The sequence below is a fragment of the Trichechus manatus genome, unplaced genomic scaffold (genome assembly GCF_000243295.1).
Source record: "Trichechus manatus latirostris isolate Lorelei unplaced genomic scaffold, TriManLat1.0 scaffold00164, whole genome shotgun sequence".
Lineage (NCBI taxonomy): Eukaryota > Metazoa > Chordata > Mammalia > Sirenia > Trichechidae > Trichechus > Trichechus manatus.
Genome location: NW_004444100.1, coordinates 1695741 through 1714509, shown reverse-complemented (window position 1 = coordinate 1714509; position 18769 = coordinate 1695741). Strand labels below are relative to the sequence as shown.

Sequence of the window (18769 nt, the reverse complement as noted above, 5' to 3'; positions counted from 1 at the left end):
AGGTTTTGAGTAGATGAGTGACATACGTTTCATTTTAAAAGGCTCAGTGGCTGTGGTATGAAGGGACTGTATAAGGTAGAGTGGAAGCAAGGGAGAGACAGTAGAGGCTTAGACTAGAATGTGGTAGAGTTACAGGTGGTGGAATTAATGAGAAGTAGGTAAAGGCAAGCTGCCTGCTCCATTCTCCCTGCCATCTCTCTGGGCCACCAGCCTCCAACACTAATGCAGTGATTCCATGGTTATTTAAAAACGAGGTGAAACTGTAAGAGACAAAGTATAATAATAGGGCTGTCATGTACAGTTGTGTCTTAAACAAGGGATACTGGCCTGTGCTCCATTCTATACGTCACGTGCATTTGGCACGGAGCTCATCTGTTCAGGGGAAGGGCTGCCATTTTCTAATTTGTATACAAGTGATATATGTGCTAGCATTGTTGACTATGTAAAAGCATTAAGCTAAACTTAACAGATGTGATTCCAAATACCATTATTTATCATTTGACTATTTAAGAAATCTCTTGTGAGTTAGTTTTGAAGAAGTGATTGGGGCTGAATGTCGATTTAAAAATGTTTGATGAAACAAAATGGTATTATTCATTGCTTTCCATCCCAATTCCATTTTCTTTGACAATATTCCATCTATTAAGATTAATTAATAGCTAGAATAACAAAAAATTATCTATAAATAAGGCACTAAAGTCTTTTCAAAGTTTTTGACACTTAATTAGCATTTTACAACATTTAAATATTTAAATTTTATCTTCATAAGCATCAGCATGAATTAAAAGAGAAAGGTTTAGCCTGAGGAACCTGCTTAAGGTTCAAGACTATTTATGAAGTCAGCAGACTTCTATTAGCAACTTTAGGATGAGAATGGAGACTTCTAAGATAATTACTGTATCAGAAGACCAGAAATAGAGGCTCAAATCTAGTCCCTGTCCCTATTGCTTATTGCCTCTGGTCAGAAAGGGGCAGCCAGAGAAGCTAGAAAGATGTAGCCACTAAATAATAGTAGTAAACAGACCAAGATATGGGGAATGGCAGAGGAAAAATACCAAGAACATTCCTATGGATTTCTCTGTTCAACATAATATACCAAAATACTAAAGAATCTAACATTTCCAGTTCTCCTTAAGCAGATCATCAGGTCTGCAGAGGCAACTGAGCTACTCATTGTTTCTGTTATGCTGCAGGATCACGCCTCAATGTCTTTGCTCCCATGATTATTACCTGCCGTATCCTTTTCCCCATCTCACTCATCTAAATTCTACCATTAGTTCAAGATTCAATCAAATGCTACAACTTTGAAGCATCCTGTCCAGGTCCCTTCAAGGTAGAAGCAACCTTTTCTTTCCCTGAACTCACAAAGTACTTTATCTGTGCTTTTCTTATGGCATTTAGTACTTTTGTGACAGCAGTTCTAACCTTAGACCAAACATTAAAGCTTTCCAGGTGATTTAAAACCAAAAGCCCAGTCCTACCTCAGACCAATTAAATCATAATCTCTGGGAGATGGAGCCCAGTATTTTTTAAAAGCTCCTCAGGTCATTCAAATGGACCGCTTAGAGATGAGAGTCACTGCTTTACATACAGTAAAACCTACAAAAGTTGGAACCTGTGTAAGGTGGAAACCTTTCAGAGAAGGAAAACGCAAATATTTTCCACTAAAACAAGCTATAGAAAAGTGGTAAGACTGCACTCCGCCAAAGGTGGAAAATTTGCAAGACCTGGAAAAATAAGGCAGTTCCAGCTTTCAGGGGTTTCACTGTATATGTCTTATTGACAACACCAGACTTATTTTCATATCCCTAAATTGATTAGATATATGTACAATTAAAATTTTTAGGTCCAGAGTTTTTTAAAAATTGAATTTTAGTACCTTGAGAAACTAGTTTACCAAAGAGTCAAACATTTCTAGTCCCTAGCTAGTATTTTCAGCTTAAGCTTAAAATACGGATGTTCAGTAACAAATACAAAGGTTGTATAAGATCTGAATATGCTCCTATTCAAAGACAGAACTTTTTTTTTTTAAACTGTTTTTAAAAAATAGTTTTAGGTAGAAATAACGCACACAGCTTACCTCTCTAACATCTACCATCCACCCGCCATCAACAAACAATAAGACGTTATACATTTTCTCCTTCACATCAGCGGTTAGGGCATCCAAATGCCCTTTCCAAATGCCATAATCCATCTGCAAAACAAACATAAGGCAGATATATAATGGAACTAAATCCAATAAATAGTGTATTTATAAAGACACAAATATATATGGAAAAGCATTCTAAAGAGTTGACACTTCAATCCACCAAATATAAAAATAAATGCCAATAAAACACTAAAATGTTAACTTTGTAACAAATGAACACTAATGTCACCTGAAGGTATTTTTCATGTTTGGTTAATTACTTACAAAAAAGTAACTATACATATAGCTTTTTGTCAAAGCAGAACATTAACAGGAACATCACCAGTTGTAATAGGAATGCTGAGGAAATGACCTCTTTATATAACATTCATTTTTAAGATGCAACAAACATCCCATGTCCATATTCAACTTACTTCATATTTCTTTTCTTTGTGTTCATGAGCCACTTTCTCAGTAAAAGTTGCTTGAGGTGTCAGAGTAGGTTTTTGTGGAGATGAATTCATATGCTTAAACCACTCATTAAAGGTTTCATGGGCTTCCTAAAGAGTAATATAAAAAAAAACACACATACAAGAAGAAAGAAAACTTTTCGCATATGTTCAACAAAGATTTTAAGATTTGTTTCTTAGAAACAGTCTTATAGCATCAAGAAATAAAACTGTTCAATATTTATTTTACACTCCCCCCAAAAAATCATTGTGAATAAATGTTTTGGCAAGTGACAAACACTAGCAAGGTATAGATTGTGTCTTCTGGCATTTGCTCCTATCTCAGCATCATTAATCTATACCTATCTTGACACTTTTTCGAGTTGTATCCTTTCACCATACCTATTCAGTCTGTATGCTGAGCAAATAATTCAAGAAGCTGGACTATATGAAGAAGAATGGGGCATCAGGATTGGAAGAAGACTCACTAACAACCTGCGCTATGCAATGACACAACCTTGCTTCCTGAAAGTGAAGAGGACTTGAAGCAAATCAAAGATGAAAATCAAAGACCACAGCCTTCAGTATGGATTACATCTCAACATAAAGGAAACAAAAATTCTCACAACTGGACCAATATGCAACATTGTGATAAACGGAGAAAAGACTGAGGTTGTCAAGGATTTCATTTTACTTGGATCCACAATAAATACCCATGGAAGCAGCAGTCAAGCTATCAAAAGATGCATTGCACTGGGCAAATCTGCTGCAAAAGACCTCTTTAAAGTGCTGAAAAGCGAAGATGTCACCTTGAAGATTAAGGTACACCTGACGCAAGCCATGGTGTTTTCAGTCGCCTCATATGCACGCGAAAGCTGGATAACAAATAAGAACCAAAGAAGAATCGATGCCTTTTAATTGTGGTGTTGATGATGAATACTGAATATACCATGGACTGCCAAAAGAACAAACAAATCTGTCTTGGAAGAAATAGACCAGAATGCTCCCCAGAAGCAAGGATGGCGAGAGTTCGTCTCACATACTTTGGACCTATTATCAGGAAGGATCAGTCCCTGGAGAAGGACATCATGCTTGGTAAAGTAGAGGGTCATCGCAGAAGATGAAGACCCTCAACGAGATGGACTGACACAGTGGCTGCAACAATGGGCTCAAGCATAATAACGATTGTGAGCATGGCACAGGACCAGGCAGTGTTTCGTTCTGTTGTGCATAGGGTCGCTATGAGTTGGAACAACTGGACAGTACCTAACAACAACAACAAATCTTGACACTTATCACTATGTAATGAATGCCTGTCTACTTATCTTTTTGACTAGCCAAACAGCTCCTAGAAGGCAAGGATAAGATGTGTTCAACAGATTTAGCCCCAGTACCTAGTCCACAGTAATCACCCGATTATTTACTGAATGAATTTTTAATGAGTATATTGTTGTTAAGAAGTCCTGGTGGCATAGTGGTTAAGCACTAGGCTGTTAACTGAAAGCCTGGTGGTTCAAACCCACCAGCCACTCCGAGGAAAAAAGATCTGGCAGTCTGCGTCCATTAAGATTACAGCCTTGGAATCCCTATGGGGCATTTCTACTCTGTCCTATAGGGTCGCTGAGCTGGAACAGACTCAACAGCAAAGCGTTTAGTTTTTGATTATGTTGTTTTAGTCATAACAGATTTAGAAAATCTTTTCTCAGTTATTGCCAAAAGCAGAAATATTAAAGTTGAGACAAGCTTTCAAAGAATCTTAAAAAAACATAAGTTCTCCCCATCACACATATTATCTACCATATGTTTTGGGTTGGCTAACACTGATGAGAGGGTCACACTAATAAAGACAAGGTCATGGTTTCAGTCTCCTTGGGCATCAGTCAGAACTACAGTCACAAAGGAGATAAGATAACAAGTAAAGCACCATTTCTGGTAAAACAGTTCAAAGTCTGAGTAAATCAGAAAAATCTTCATGAAAGTAGGCACATCTAGGGATTTCTTTACATTCTCACCAAATAAGCTCGAATGCACAAATGTTCTCTGATAGCATTATCATCTTCAGCAGGAAGTGGACTTTCCATTCCTTGTTCCTCCCATTGATTATAGATTTCTGCTATAGAATCTTGAGGGATTTTCACAAATACTTCTTTTGCAGCTTCATGCTTTTTTGATGCTGTCCCAAAAAGATGTACAAGTTTTCAATATACATGGAATTCTGTGTAATGATTTCTAAAAGGAGTTAAATTACTGGTTTGCCTCTTTTACAGTGAACTGTAACCATTTCAGGTCCCAAGGCATGTCGTTAAAAGTATGGGTGATCTTTCTACCAAATGGCCTGGGCTTTTCTTTATCTTAATGTGATATAACATGAAGGATACATTAAATGCAGTTACTTTTACATACTTCTATGTCTTTAAAAAAGCAATTATTTTTCAAAGTCTGATAGCCTTGAGATTATACTCAAAACTGACTAGCAGAATGAAAATTTACTGTTAAATATTTTTTATTTCATAATACCACCTCTGACATATTCAAGTGGCTATTTGTTTTCCCAATGGAAGGATTAAAAAAATAAAACACAAAAACGAAAGTCAAGAGTATACAGATTTGAACAAAAACTTTAAAAAAGAATATAAAAATAGAGCATACCCAAGAATTTTCTCATTATCGCATTGCCTTGTTTTAGCGCTTCTGCCCTCTGTGCTGGGTCAAATACCAACCAGTCAATTACGTCAATCTTTAAGCGGTCCTCCTATTCATTTAAGAGGAAAAATGGAAAAATTTTGGTTTTCTCTAAGATGCTCTGCAAATTAGTTGAATTAACTTATATTTACACTTCTGATAAACATCATTTTACCTTGAGTTATACAGAATTACAAAAGAATCTAACTTTCCTTAGGTTATTTTCATATAGTTCTTTATTAAACTATGGAAAACACTTCCTAGACTCTGAATCTGAATCATATATTCTACCTCCCAGCAGTTTAACCATGTGATTCCTTCAGGTGTGACTCTAAATTTTTTTTTTCTTTTCTAGACATAACTTTCTATTCCTTTCTGAAAGTATGAATATGTAAGCTACATAAGAGTTAGTGATTTATTAAATACCAAGAATAACCTGATGAGAAAAAATCCACCCTCAGATTTTTTTGTATTAAAAAAAAGTTCCTTAAAATTACCACTAGACGTGATCTCTTAGATAAGACCTTAAATTTGTTACCAGTTTTTATAATCTACAGGGTTCTGACTCACAAAGAAAAACTCTTAAAAATAAAACAGAACGAAATTACTGTATTTTAAGGTAGAAGTAGATTCACCAAGGAACATCATGAAAGATTATTAGTAGTTACACGTCATCCCACCAATTTACACCCTTCAAATTACCTCAGTAGTGCCAGTATCTAGGGCTGGTGCCAAGTCATGATGACTAAATTCACCATCATCTTTCTTTCGAATATTCTCAACTACAGTTTTTGTTATTGTTGCAACATCCAGATCTGAAGAATTTGTTGAAGAGACAAAAACCAAAGATGAATTAAGACAAAAATAAAACAGTCAAAATGATTTGGTGAATTTGAAATAATAATTATTTAAAAATATAACACAGAACATGAAAAACATTATTAAAAAAAGCCAAAATTAAAAGGTATCTTTTACATAAGTTATAGTGTAACTTATTTTATTCCTAAAACAGAACTTCATTGAAAATTTTATTTATTTTTTTCTCAAGAGAAATGATTTAAAAGTAGGACAAATGTTACTAAAACCAAAATAATAATTTATCCAAGTTCTCAACTATTTTTACCTGCTTCTTTAGCCAGCTCCAGGCAATGGTGGCGCTGTTCGAATTCTGTAACACCTTCCAAAAATAATGCATACTGGGCAACAGCTAGGTCTTGAGGCAAATGACAGGTATAAAATGCTATGAGATTTGTATGTTTTTCATTTATTAAAAGCTGAAAAATAGAAAAAGATTAAGGTATGTCAATAATAAAACAAGTTCTAGGATTAGCAGTGCTTTTGTAAAAGTTCACTTCAAAATTTCAAGCATATTTACACATAAAATGTAGACGTTCATATTGACATCGATTTGTGCTGTTAAACACAATAATTTTAAATTCAAAAGAAATGTACTAATGACAATCAAAAGATGTCTCATGGATTCTGATAGGTTTCCTGTCACTGGGTATTAAAATAGTACCATTCTGTTTTTTGTTTTCATTAAAAGAGGAAAAAAAGAATCAAATTATGGATTCTCAAAGTTTACCTGTATGTATGTCTTTAAAACTTCAATAGAAACTTCTTCCTTCAGAGGAAAAAAAGACATAATTCAAAACTCTATTATAAATTCAACTGCTTATATGTATTAGCAACATGTCTAATAAAAAGTCTGCCATAATTTTAGTATTTACCATTGGCCAAGAACTATATGCCAGGTTAACTGCTTAGAAAAGTATTGCCTGATTTAACCTTATTATAACTCTTTTGCCAGTAGTTACTATTATCCACATTTTACAGATGAAGAGACTATGACCTGGAAAAAAAAAATAGCCTGTTGCCGTTGAGTTGATTCCAACTCATAGTGACCCTATAGGACAGAGTAGAACTGCCCCATAGGGTTTCCAAGAGTGCCTGGTGAATTTGAACTGCAGACCTTTTGGTTAGCAGCCATAGCTCTTAACCACTAGGCCACCAGGGTTTCCTATGACTTAGGTTTTATTTACCCAGAATTACTTAGAAGCTACTGAATAAGGATGTGAACCCAGGATATCTTACTCCAAAGCCCAGCCTTTCACCTACTGTATCATTTTGCCTTCTACATGTACTCTGACAAAAATGTTATCAAACATTTAGAAAAAAAGGACAAGAAAAAACACAAAGGTTTAAAAACACACAGAATAGTCTGGCTCAGACAGCTTAACTATTTGATATAGAGTTTGGTACTGATGAGAATAAAGTTATGAATTTATGAAAAACTGGGTAACCACCAGCATTCTGCATCTACAGATAGAACCCTAAAGGGTCACCCACAGTGAGTTATTACTGAGTGACCATATGAGACTTCTGTACCCTTATCACCATTACTAAAAAAAAAACAATAAAAAAGTAGTGTGTTTTCCTGAAGAGATATATACAGCATCAGCTTTGCAAAAAAAGGTAGATCATTCCTTCTTATTTACTTTGGTCTGTAGTCCCAGAGTTTGGAAAAACAAAATGAGATGAGTCATGAAGCGGAGGAGGTGTGCAGGGAGACTGTTCCTGCCTTTGGAAAACCATTTGCTAAATTCATCCATCAAACCTACAAGCCGAGAAAGAAAAGATTCAACAATAGGGATAAAATCAAAAGAAGAGAAATCCTGCCAAGAACATTTACTCATTCCTCTGTCTCATTGTTAACAGCCATCATATAAAACTCTCCACACACTATCAAACAGACTCTGTTTTTATTTTATAATAACAATTAAGTGAATATTTGCATTCCAACATGATATTTATAAAGATTAAAAGATGTGAGTCATACACATTGTTCTGATAACCTTTCACAAAAATTATTATGAGAAAGTGAAGAAATCATACGAAGTAAAATAAAACTATAATATCTTACCATCAATGTCTCCCAGGATAAGAAATTTTTGAACTATATGATAATGTTCTTGATTCTCTTCCAGAACTCTCTGAAAAAATTTTACATTTTCATAAATTCTTTGGTGGTCATTCAGTAGTATGTACTCACTGTTAACCAAAAATGCCAAATTTCTGAAGGAACTTGTATGAAGAAAAAGTTGGAAATGAATGGCTTTAGGAAGAGCAAAACAAAATAAAATATGGGAAAGATACTGCCTTTGAAATATACTCAAGGCTGAATGATATCTTAGAGAACTATGATATAAGAATTTAATCTTTGTGAACGTCATTAAACTTTTAGTTACATTTTACTACTCTTTACCTTGGCATTCAATGGTGGACCAGAAAGGAAGGACACATGTGACCTAAGCAAAATAAACTACAAGATTTCTTTCAATATGAGCAGCACTACTTAAAAGCATTCATTGGGTATTCTCTTTTGCATAAACCACCAAGATTAGCAAAAATCACCAAAATGGTGATTAGTTACAGAATAGACAAAACCATTTACAAGTAACCTGCGGCTTGATTTTTTTGAAGCAAATAGTTAACTGATTTTGTTAAATATATTTTAATTATTTTTAGTCATCTAAATTTTCTTTCAGTATTTATTCTTTTTCATTCAACCATTGTTCTATCTGGAATTTATTTTCGCACATAACATGAAGTAGGGATCTAGCTTTGTTTTCTTAATAAACCATCCCTTTTGCTGTGAAAGATTTCCTGTCATCTGCTCAGTTCTCATATATACTTGGATTTAATTTGAACTTTTATTTTTCACTGACCTATTTATTCTTATGCCAATTCCATACTGTTTTGTTGTACCTTTTTTTTCCAAAATTTCTTTCCATTCTCACTTATTCTTCTATTTGGAAATTATCTTTCCAGAAATAATGCCCCAAAGCATTAGGTTTCTATGTTAATTTTAAAATGACTGACACATTTATAGTAAATCACCTTATCCAGAAACATGATATATCTATTTATCAATGTCTTATTTTATGACTTTCAACAAGGTTATATAGCTTTCCTCACAAAGGTCCTGAAATTTTGCATTAAATTTATTACTAGGTATTCTTATAGTTTTGGCCAATCCTCTTTTTAAACAGTTAGAACTAGTACAGAAAGGTTATGATTTTTTTGTAACTTTGTCTTTTACTTATCTATTTTAATAAATTCTCTTATTAAATCTAGTAACTTACTAAGTCTTTGCTTCTAGTTCTATACTTTTATCATATGTAAGCGCTCCACTCTTTTTTGTAGTATTTATATCTATTCCTTAATTTTGTTTTGTTTCACTAGCTAGAATCTCCAAAATAACAGACTGGTAATGAACGCTTGACAGAAAAGGATTAATTTCCTTACTATACAAAGAGCTCCTATAAAACATAAGATAAAATTCAACAAAAAAATAGGTAAAAGATACGAACAAATTCACAAATGGTCAATAAACATGAAAACATGCTCAGCCTTATGAGTAAACAGGGAAGTGTGAGAAAAATAGCGAGTTCCTATTCCACTTAATCTGATAGACTGGCAAAAAAAAAAACCAAAAACAGTATGACCATTCAAGACTGTGAGAATGTAGGAAAACAGCCACTTTAATAAACTGCTTGTGGGAATATGAATTAATTTCTATAATCTGCTAATTAATTTAATGTATAAATACTCTTTAACCTACCAACCCCATTTTCAGGAAACTTATCCTAAAGAAACAGAAGGAGTAGCAGAACAAGCATATTATCTATGTATACAAGAATGCTTATTATATCACAGGAAACAACCTAAATATCACCAAAAAGAGAATGATCTTAAAAACTATACATCTTTCTACAGAACATTATGTACTTATTAAAAAGAATAAGTTGGGTTAAGTTAAATCCATATCCACTAATTTGAAGAGATTATCTTTAAATGAAAAAAAAAAATCAAGTGGTAGAACAGTGTATACATTATGGTGCAAAAGACAACAACAAAACTGAAATCCTATATTTGGATATCCACATTATTGACACATATTTGTAAGAGCATGGAGAAAGATATAGAAGGATACATATCAGTATCTTTTATCACCTGAGGGCAATGAAAGTAACCATAAAGGGTTTGGGAGGAAGTTTTAATTGGGATCTAGGAAAAGGAAGTTTTGTTAATTTTCCATTATGTATTTTAAATTTTCAAAAGGAAAAGAATTAGCTTACATGCATACCACATATTTAGATGAAACCAATCCTAAACCAAAGAAACAGAAATGATGTACCATTTAAATATGCAATTAAGTTTTTTTTCTTTTAAAGAATGTCTCTCATTTTGATAACAGGCAAGGAAAAGAAGGCAGAGGAGAACAAGGTTTCACATATTTTTTGCCTTTCAGCTACAGTGCAGCACAACAGCATAACATTTATTGTTTCCTATTCCAGAGATCTTAAAACGTTCATACTAATATTTACCTTTTTATCAGTAGCTTGAAGTTCTTCAAAAACCTTTTCTAAGGTCCAACTTTAAAAGAAAGACCAGGAAAGGGACAGAATATTAACAATATAAACAAGGGCTGTAAAATAAAAAAAAAACTTCAAAGAGCACAACATGACTAAAAACAAACCAACAAACTCACTTTGTTTCCAAATACTCTCTAGGGAGCTCTTCAGTTTCATCCAGAGTCATTACTGATGTCCGGATCTCTTGTTCTACGAGACTGTCCACCATCACCCGGAAGTAGGCCCACACTGTGTCTTCCCAAGTGTCACAGACAGGAAGAAGCTTTTCCCCCATTCCAAAACAGAAACACAGACGCATATTTAACAACAACAAAAAAGAAACAAAAAGCAGTTACATCCATTGACATGGACTATAACCTCACTTACAATAACATGAACCTATAGATTTTAAAAAATCATATCAAATAATCATTTTTTTCAAACTGTAACTTCTAAGAAATTTGAACTATTACGAATTTTTCCATACTGAATTCACAATAAAATCAATTTTCCATGCCAACATAAGATGGAGTTTCAACTCACTATTATAACACAACCTCAAGATGGGAGGAGGGTATGGGGAAGAAGGATGTTTGTGAAACATGCAAGCAGTCACACTGTACCTTAGTGGTACATTTCTGAATATACTTTGAGTACTATTAGTCATCAATAAACGTGGGTTGGCAATGAAATTTACAAATCTTAGTTAGAAATTCAAGTCTGACTTCATTTATTACGACATGCATGTATGGGTACATCAAATTAAACAGCCCAAGTCACTATTCTACTTCATGAATCTCTCTCTCATTGCTACCCTTAAAAATTAAGTTTATAAGATTTATTATATACGATTATTAGAATGTTTTAAGTATCTAATTTCATTCCTGGAGACCTGTGGTGTAGTGGTTAAGAGCTCAGCTGCTAACCAAAAGGTCGGCAGTTCAAATCCACCAGTCACTCCTTGGAAACCCTCTGGGGCACTGTCTTATAGGGTCACTATGAGTCGGAACCGACTCGACAGTACCTAACAACACCAACAATTTCATTCCAGAGAAAAACTGATTAAAATAGCTTGCATACCTGCTTGAGATTCCCACTTAAAGCTGCATAAATTGCTCTCTCATATCTATTAAAAAGCTCCTGAAATACAATAAATATAACATAAATTTGAAACAGTTTTCTTAGTATGCAATTTTCTTCATAATCACCTGGAATTTTGCAATCTCTTCTAAATTAAATTTATTCACTTCAGTTTGATGAAATTATTAGTGCTGAAATTCTTAAAAAGTCAAACATCTAAATTTCAAACACAGTGTGAAAGCAGATCCAACTCTAATGGATGCTCTGATTATTTAAAATAGTCAAATTTTATTCAAGATGGAATCTGTATAGGTGTTTTCTCCTGGAAAGTTTCTAAATATGTGATTCTAGCCTAAGTACAACATCAAAACAAGGCACTTGGATCTGTTATTCATCAGTTTGCATCAAATTCCTAAGTAGAATATGTTCATCAAACTACCTGTTTTAACTTCTGGGCTTCTATTAGTGGCATTTCCAGGTTTCTTGTTATCCAAACAAGAGACTTCAGAGCCATAACTGAGTCCTCCTCTGCCTTCTGTACCCAAACAATGGTCCTGACCATTCTTCTCCCTTTCCTTTCACTCCCATCAATACTCTCCTAGGCAGGCCCTCATTACTTACTGTGTTCAATTTCAAGCCTATTTTCCACTGTCATGCTACTCTTGTAACACTGCTGTCATGCACTGTCAAGGTTTTGATGGTTCACCACTATTACCTATGGTATAAAGTTCTAAATCCTTAGGGTAGCATTTGAGGATCACGCTGCCTGTTCCTAATTTATCTTGTTAGGTCATTATTACCTATTACAGTCAGTTCTGCTGTAATGCATGTTTTGAAAATGTGAATTTTTCCCAACACAACTGATACATCATGGAACAATCTGACACTACGCAAATTTTCCATTTGTTTATATGTGATTTTGTTCACAAGAATCATTAAGTCAATGTGGAAAACTGTACCCAAATGAACCAAGCTGCTTAGAAACACAAAAAACTGACATACTTCAAGTTATCTACTAGTTACCTCAGTTCACTAGGTGTGTTATAAGCCATAACCATCTACATCTAGTGTTATAACTTTCTGTTCAATGTCAGATAACCCTCCTTCCACCTCTTCACAATTACTTACAAGCTGCAGCCCTTCTGATGCCCACTTCCACAAGAAAACTTCAGGTTGTTTTCAAGTAAAGTGCCATATTTCTTGTATTATTTACGTATTTTTTAACCATTTAGTACGTGTAAAACTGCTACCATTTTTATTTTTTATTTTTTTGTGTATCACTGAAGAACTTTGTGCCCTTAACCTCATTTTTCCCATAAGCTCTATGGGTTTTTTGTACAATTTTGCACAGTGTGGTGATTTTTAGGATTGCAGATGTCACATTACAACAGTACTATCTATCTCCTTCTGTGTGCCTTCCACTCCCACCTGGTAGAACTACATTCCCTTGAGTTTCCCAACCTATACACTGTTTTACCATCACCCTACCCAGAATTCCTTCGTCATCTTCTCATGCCCAACAACCCAAATCCTATTAATTTAAAAAAGTTCAATTAAATTCTCTCTCCAGGGAAGCCAGTTTTAGCCCAGTGCTTTTTCTTTGAACTCATTTGGTATCTCCTTTGTTTTTTTTTTTTTGTCTTATATCAGTATTTAATTCTTATTAGTTACTGTCTCAATAATTTTGATTAGCAGTTAGGCCTGCCTACCCCAATTTCTCAATTTGATTTGAACTTCCTTCAAAATAGGAACTTTAGTTATATGCTACTTGGAACATTTCACAGCATGTCAGCAGGTCTTCAATTAGAGTAAAAATCAGTTTCAAAAAATATTGTTATATCTTACATCTTCTGCCATTCTCCAACAACTTATTTTCCAAATGCATCTATATGGATTCCCTTCAATAGGTTCTAATTCCATTCCTATAAAACAGTAAAAGAAAATTTATAGATAGTTGAAACTGAGATCTCCTTATCCCAACCTTTTCTAAAAAGAAAAGCTATACTTCATCAATAGTGGCATTTAGAACTAAATAACTTTATCTCCAACTATCAGAATAAAATCTGCTAAAATACCTCCATTAACATTAGGGTCATGATACAGCTTCCAGCCTTCGAGTGTTGCAGCTCTCCATGCCTGACCACAACGTTTACAGAGCCGTTGTGCCTTTTGAAATAAGAAAGCACAGTGAGTCAAATAACCAGTGTACTACTGAAAAAGTACTTGTAGTAGTTAAGCCTAAACACACACATTCAGGAGTAGATAATTATGGCAGAGATGTTACAAAGGATGACACAGGCAATTTGTAATGGCATTCCACCCTGCCAACATACAGATACCTTTCTGTGATTTCTGCCTTGTGCCTGCTTTTCTTCTCTTTTAAATAACACTGTTCCTCTTTGATTTTGGGCTTACCACTGGCATTTAATTTTGCTAGAGACAAATGGGGCTAAAGAATTTGATGACCTTTGACTTATGTAAATGTAATATAAAAACATTGTTAGTCTCTATAATAACAAGGGTGTTATAACAAGGGCCTAAATAATGTCACTTGGAAGAGCAATTAGGGTTAGACTTATTCTCAACTCTTGAAAATCAGCACTAGAAATAATGTGGACATACCAGGGTGCAAGGCAGGGAGGCAAAGTTTGACTTAAGAAGATTTTCTAATAATTAGAGTTGGGCCAAGCTAGTGTGGGCTGCTTTCTGAGGCAATATGTTTCTTATCACTGGAAGTATTCAAACAGGAGTTAGATCCAGAAATACTGTGAAAGGGATTCCTGCATTGAAAGGGTACGTTCACAAAGATCCCTTCCAAGTTAAAGAGACTATGATTTCTTGAAATCGGACGAACAGGCTATACATGATTCACCTCTTCTGTCATCCCAGCACGGATTAGAGTGAAAATGTATTTGAGTAATCTGGCTTCATCTTCTCTATCCAGATCATCAAGGGGCATTTTCTGTCTTATGGGAGCATCGGGGTCCTATTAAAAAAAAATAGAAAACACATCATCAACTATAAATCCACTATACACCCACATACATTTTCAATATCATCAAAAGATGATAAATCTATCCTGAGTTTATATAAGGAAACATACCCATTTATAATTTAGTTAAATAACAAATGGGATGAAAAGTGTCACAGGTGTTCCAAACAGCCACACAATTGTCTGCAGCACCACTCTAAATAGCCTCCATTGGCCCACAGAGGTGCACACACAGGTGAGGTGAGGTGGAAACACCAATAGCCTAGTCCAGCAAGGGAACTCTAGAAGCGCTACTTATCATTCAAGATGAACTGAGCTTTACTCTGCTACACAGCCAAGTAAAATCTAAACAAAATTAGACCTAGATGAAGGATCAACACAGAGGAGACAATGAGGGATGCCCAATCTATTCTGTGACTAGAAAGTGGTTAGCTGGTATTTTCTGGAACATAGGAGAAGCAGCCTTTTAAGTATCCATTATGGGATTAATGTCATATAAAACACATCAATGTCCAGTTAAAAAATTTTTTAAACAAATTTCTAATACAGAGTTGCCCACCATCCCTCCCACAAGATTAAAAGTTATTTCCACCTTCATGAATAGGAAGAAATATACTTTTAAACATCTGGGATTATGTATTATTCATAAACACCTCAGCGAGTTTACTGGCAAATAGCAGACATGATCTACACGATGATTTTCAAATGAAAAACTAATGTGACTTAAAAAAGGAAGTAATTGTTACTTCAAATACTACTGAGTGTATGGTAACAAGAATATCAATTCAGAAAATGGTCTGCATAATAGGTCAATTGGCTACTTGCACACATATTTTGCAAACATGAATTTAAAAAGTTATTAAAATAAATGAGTCTAATTTTTAATCATTCAATATTGGAATGTCGTTTATTTCTGACAAAAGGAAATCACCACTTTCGAGATGTTAAGAGTAAATCACTTTCAGCTGTTGCTTGCTAACGGGTTATTTAGCTACAGTTTATTTTCATGCTCTTCCAGTAGTTTTCAAAAAAAAATCTTTGTTACCAAATGGAATTTTATCAATTTTAATTGTTACTTATGTCTCCCCACTCTTCACTATAAATATTTCTTTCACATGCCCCATCTATCACATAGCGGTTTATTTCTGTAGTAGTTAGACTTCCATTCTTTTTTAATCCACTAAACGTTATTCCTAAAACTCATATCCTAGAATAACCTTTCTAACCTCAAGTTATTATTTCATAAAGCTTTATTTTTTTCCTGCTTCCTATATAAAAGAGCTTTCTTTCATAGGTCACCATCTTACAGGTGACGAGCTCAAACCTTAGTACAAGACCAAAATCAATTTGTTTTTAATGCTGGCAAATCAGGAACAATTTCCATACTTTCTGTCACAATTTATAACGTAATGTTTGAACACGTATATGTTCAAATAATATTCTACCAAATTCAAATGCAGTACAGTTGTTAGAGTTAACTTTTGTGTAAACCTTTGGGAAACTGAAACAAGGATTCAAGAAAAGAAAAATTCTCAGCCTTTAAAAAAAAAAAATGAGTTAACTTTGAAGATAACTTTCATTTCAAAGAACACTTACCAATTCAGTGACAAGTGGACGGACAGTTCCTATATAAGAAGTTAGCTGCCGCTGTTTCAAGGTATGCAGAGTATTTTCCCTAAAAGAAAAGGTAAGTAGAAAACTTAAAAAAAGAAAGCAATTGTAATATGCCTATTTAAAAAAAAAATCAAATCAAGTCACAGTAATAAAAAGAGGCTACAAACTCAAAAACACCACGCAAAACTCCTCACTATAGAACTTTAATTTTAGCTTTTTTAAAATTGCATTTTCCCCACAACATTTTATTATAAAGTTTCAAACATACAGCAAAGCTGAAAGCCTTATAGCCACCATCCAGACTCTACTATTAACATTTTATTATACTTGGTTATTATGTCATCTATCTAACCCTCTAAAAAACCCAAACCCATTGCTGTCGAGTGGATTCTGACTCATAGCAACCCTACAGGACAGAGTAGAACTGCCACATGGAGTATCCAAGGAGTGGATGGTGGATTCAAACTGCCGACCTTCTGGTTAGCAGCCTGAGCTCTTAACCACTGTGCCACGAGGGGTCCATCTAGCTATTAATTCACTTTATTTTTTGACGTATTGCCTAAAAATTTCAGCATGTATATTGCTGTTTTCTGATATAAAATTCACATATAATAAAATGCACAAATCTTAAATGTGTATTCACTGTTTGACAGATGTATACTCCTGTTTAACTCAAACCCCTACCAAGATATAGAACATTATTATTTATCCCAGAAAATTCCTTCATATCCTTTCCCAGTCAATCCCCATGTCTATCCCTCAAGAGGCAATCAGTGTTTTGATTACTGTCTGTTCTAGTATTTCACAGAAGTGGAATCATATGATAAGTACTCTTTTTTGTGTATGACTTTTTTTATTCAGAATGAAGTTTTTGAGATCATTTATCTTGCTGCAGATAGCAATAATTCATTCCTTTTTATTGCTGAGTAGCATTCTATTGTAAGAATATATTCCAGTCAATTTATCTATTCCCCTACTATTGGACAGCTGGGCTGTTTCTAGTTTCTGGCTACTATGAATAAAGCTGCCTGTGAATATTCTCCTATAAGTCATTTTTGTAAGCATATAGTTTCACTTGTTCTGGTTAAATATACTGGAGTGAAATTTCTGGGAAATAGTGTAGGTGTCTGATTAGTTTTATAAGAAATTGCCAGACCTTTTCCCGAAGTGGTAGTAGTACCATTTTACATTCCTTCTACCAACGTATGAAAGTGCCACCTGTCAACCTTGCCAACATTTGGTGTTCTCAACCTTTTTAATTTTAGCTATTCTGGTGGGTGTATAGTGGTACCTCATTGTGGTTTTAATGGGCATTTCTCAGATGACTAATGACACTGAGTACTTTTTCATGTCCTTATTAGCCATTTGTCTATCTGCTATTGTGAAGTGTCTATTCGAATCCTTTGCCCTTTTTATTGGGTTACATTTTTATTATTGAATTGCAGTTCTTTATGAATCCTGGATACAAGTTATTTGTCATACATATATTGTGTAAGTATTTTCTTCCAATCTATAGCTTGCCTTTATTTCTTTTTTTTTTTACTGTTGTGCTTTAAGTGAAAGTTTACAATTCAAGTTAGTCTCGCATACAAAAATTCATACATGCACTGTTTTGTGACCCTATTTGCTCTCCCTATACTGTGACAGCACACTCTTCCTTTCCACCCCGGATTTCCCGTGTGCATTCACCCAGCTCCAACCCTCTGTGCCTTCTCATCTTGGCTCTGGACAGGAGCTGCCCATTCAGTCTCATGTATCTACTCGAGCTAAAGAAGCACACTCTTCATGAGTATCATTTTATGTCTCATAGTCCAGTCTAATCTTTGTCAGGAGAGTGGGCCTTGGGAATGGTTTTAGTTTTGGGCTAACAGAGAGCCCGGGGGCCACGTCTTCCAGGGTCCCTCTAGTCTCAATCAAACCATCAAGTCTGGTCTTCTTACTAGAATTTGAGTCCTGCACCCACTTTTCTCATGCTCCATCAAGGACTCTCTGTTGTGTTCCCTGTCAGGGTAGTCATTGTGGTAGCCAGGCACCATCTAGTTCTTCTGGTCTCAGGCTGATGAAGTCTCTGGTTTATGTGGCCCTTTCTCTCTCTTGGGCTAATACTTTCCTTGTGTCCATGGTGTTCTTCATTCCCCTTTACTCTAGGTGGGTTGGGACCAACTGATGTATCTTAGACGGCCGCTCCCTAGCTTGTAAGACCCCAGACACCACTCACCAAAGTAGGATGCAGGATATTTTCTTAAAAAACTTTGTTATGCCAATTCACCTAGATGTCCCCTGAAAGCAGGGGTCTAGGCCCCTAGACCCCTGCCCCTGCTACTCTGTCCTTCGAAGTGTTTGGTTGTATTCAGGAAACCTCTCAGCTTTGGTTTAGTCCAGTTGTGCTGACTTCCCCTGTAGTGTG

The 18769-nt window shown here is 34.9% G+C and overlaps 1 protein-coding gene across 1 annotated transcript in view; it reads right to left on the bottom strand.

Annotated features, from left to right (window-relative positions):
- NUP107 (nucleoporin 107) overlaps positions 1–18769 on the bottom strand; it is a 56664-nt gene that overhangs the window by 4463 nt on the left and 33432 nt on the right. Inside the window, exons 11-26 of the mRNA XM_004386427.2 lie at positions 16345–16423; positions 14629–14742; positions 13832–13922; positions 13602–13678; positions 11757–11816; positions 10814–10959; positions 10650–10698; positions 8183–8252; positions 7758–7876; positions 6845–6883; positions 6383–6533; positions 5962–6074; positions 5227–5329; positions 4590–4750; positions 2563–2688; positions 2081–2194 (exon numbers count right to left, since the gene is read on the bottom strand). Of these exons, the coding sequence (XP_004386484.2) occupies positions 2081–2194; positions 2563–2688; positions 4590–4750; positions 5227–5329; positions 5962–6074; positions 6383–6533; positions 6845–6883; positions 7758–7876; positions 8183–8252; positions 10650–10698; positions 10814–10959; positions 11757–11816; positions 13602–13678; positions 13832–13922; positions 14629–14742; positions 16345–16423 (1612 nt within the window). The remainder of the gene's footprint in view (positions 1–2080; positions 2195–2562; positions 2689–4589; positions 4751–5226; positions 5330–5961; positions 6075–6382; positions 6534–6844; positions 6884–7757; positions 7877–8182; positions 8253–10649; positions 10699–10813; positions 10960–11756; positions 11817–13601; positions 13679–13831; positions 13923–14628; positions 14743–16344; positions 16424–18769) is intronic.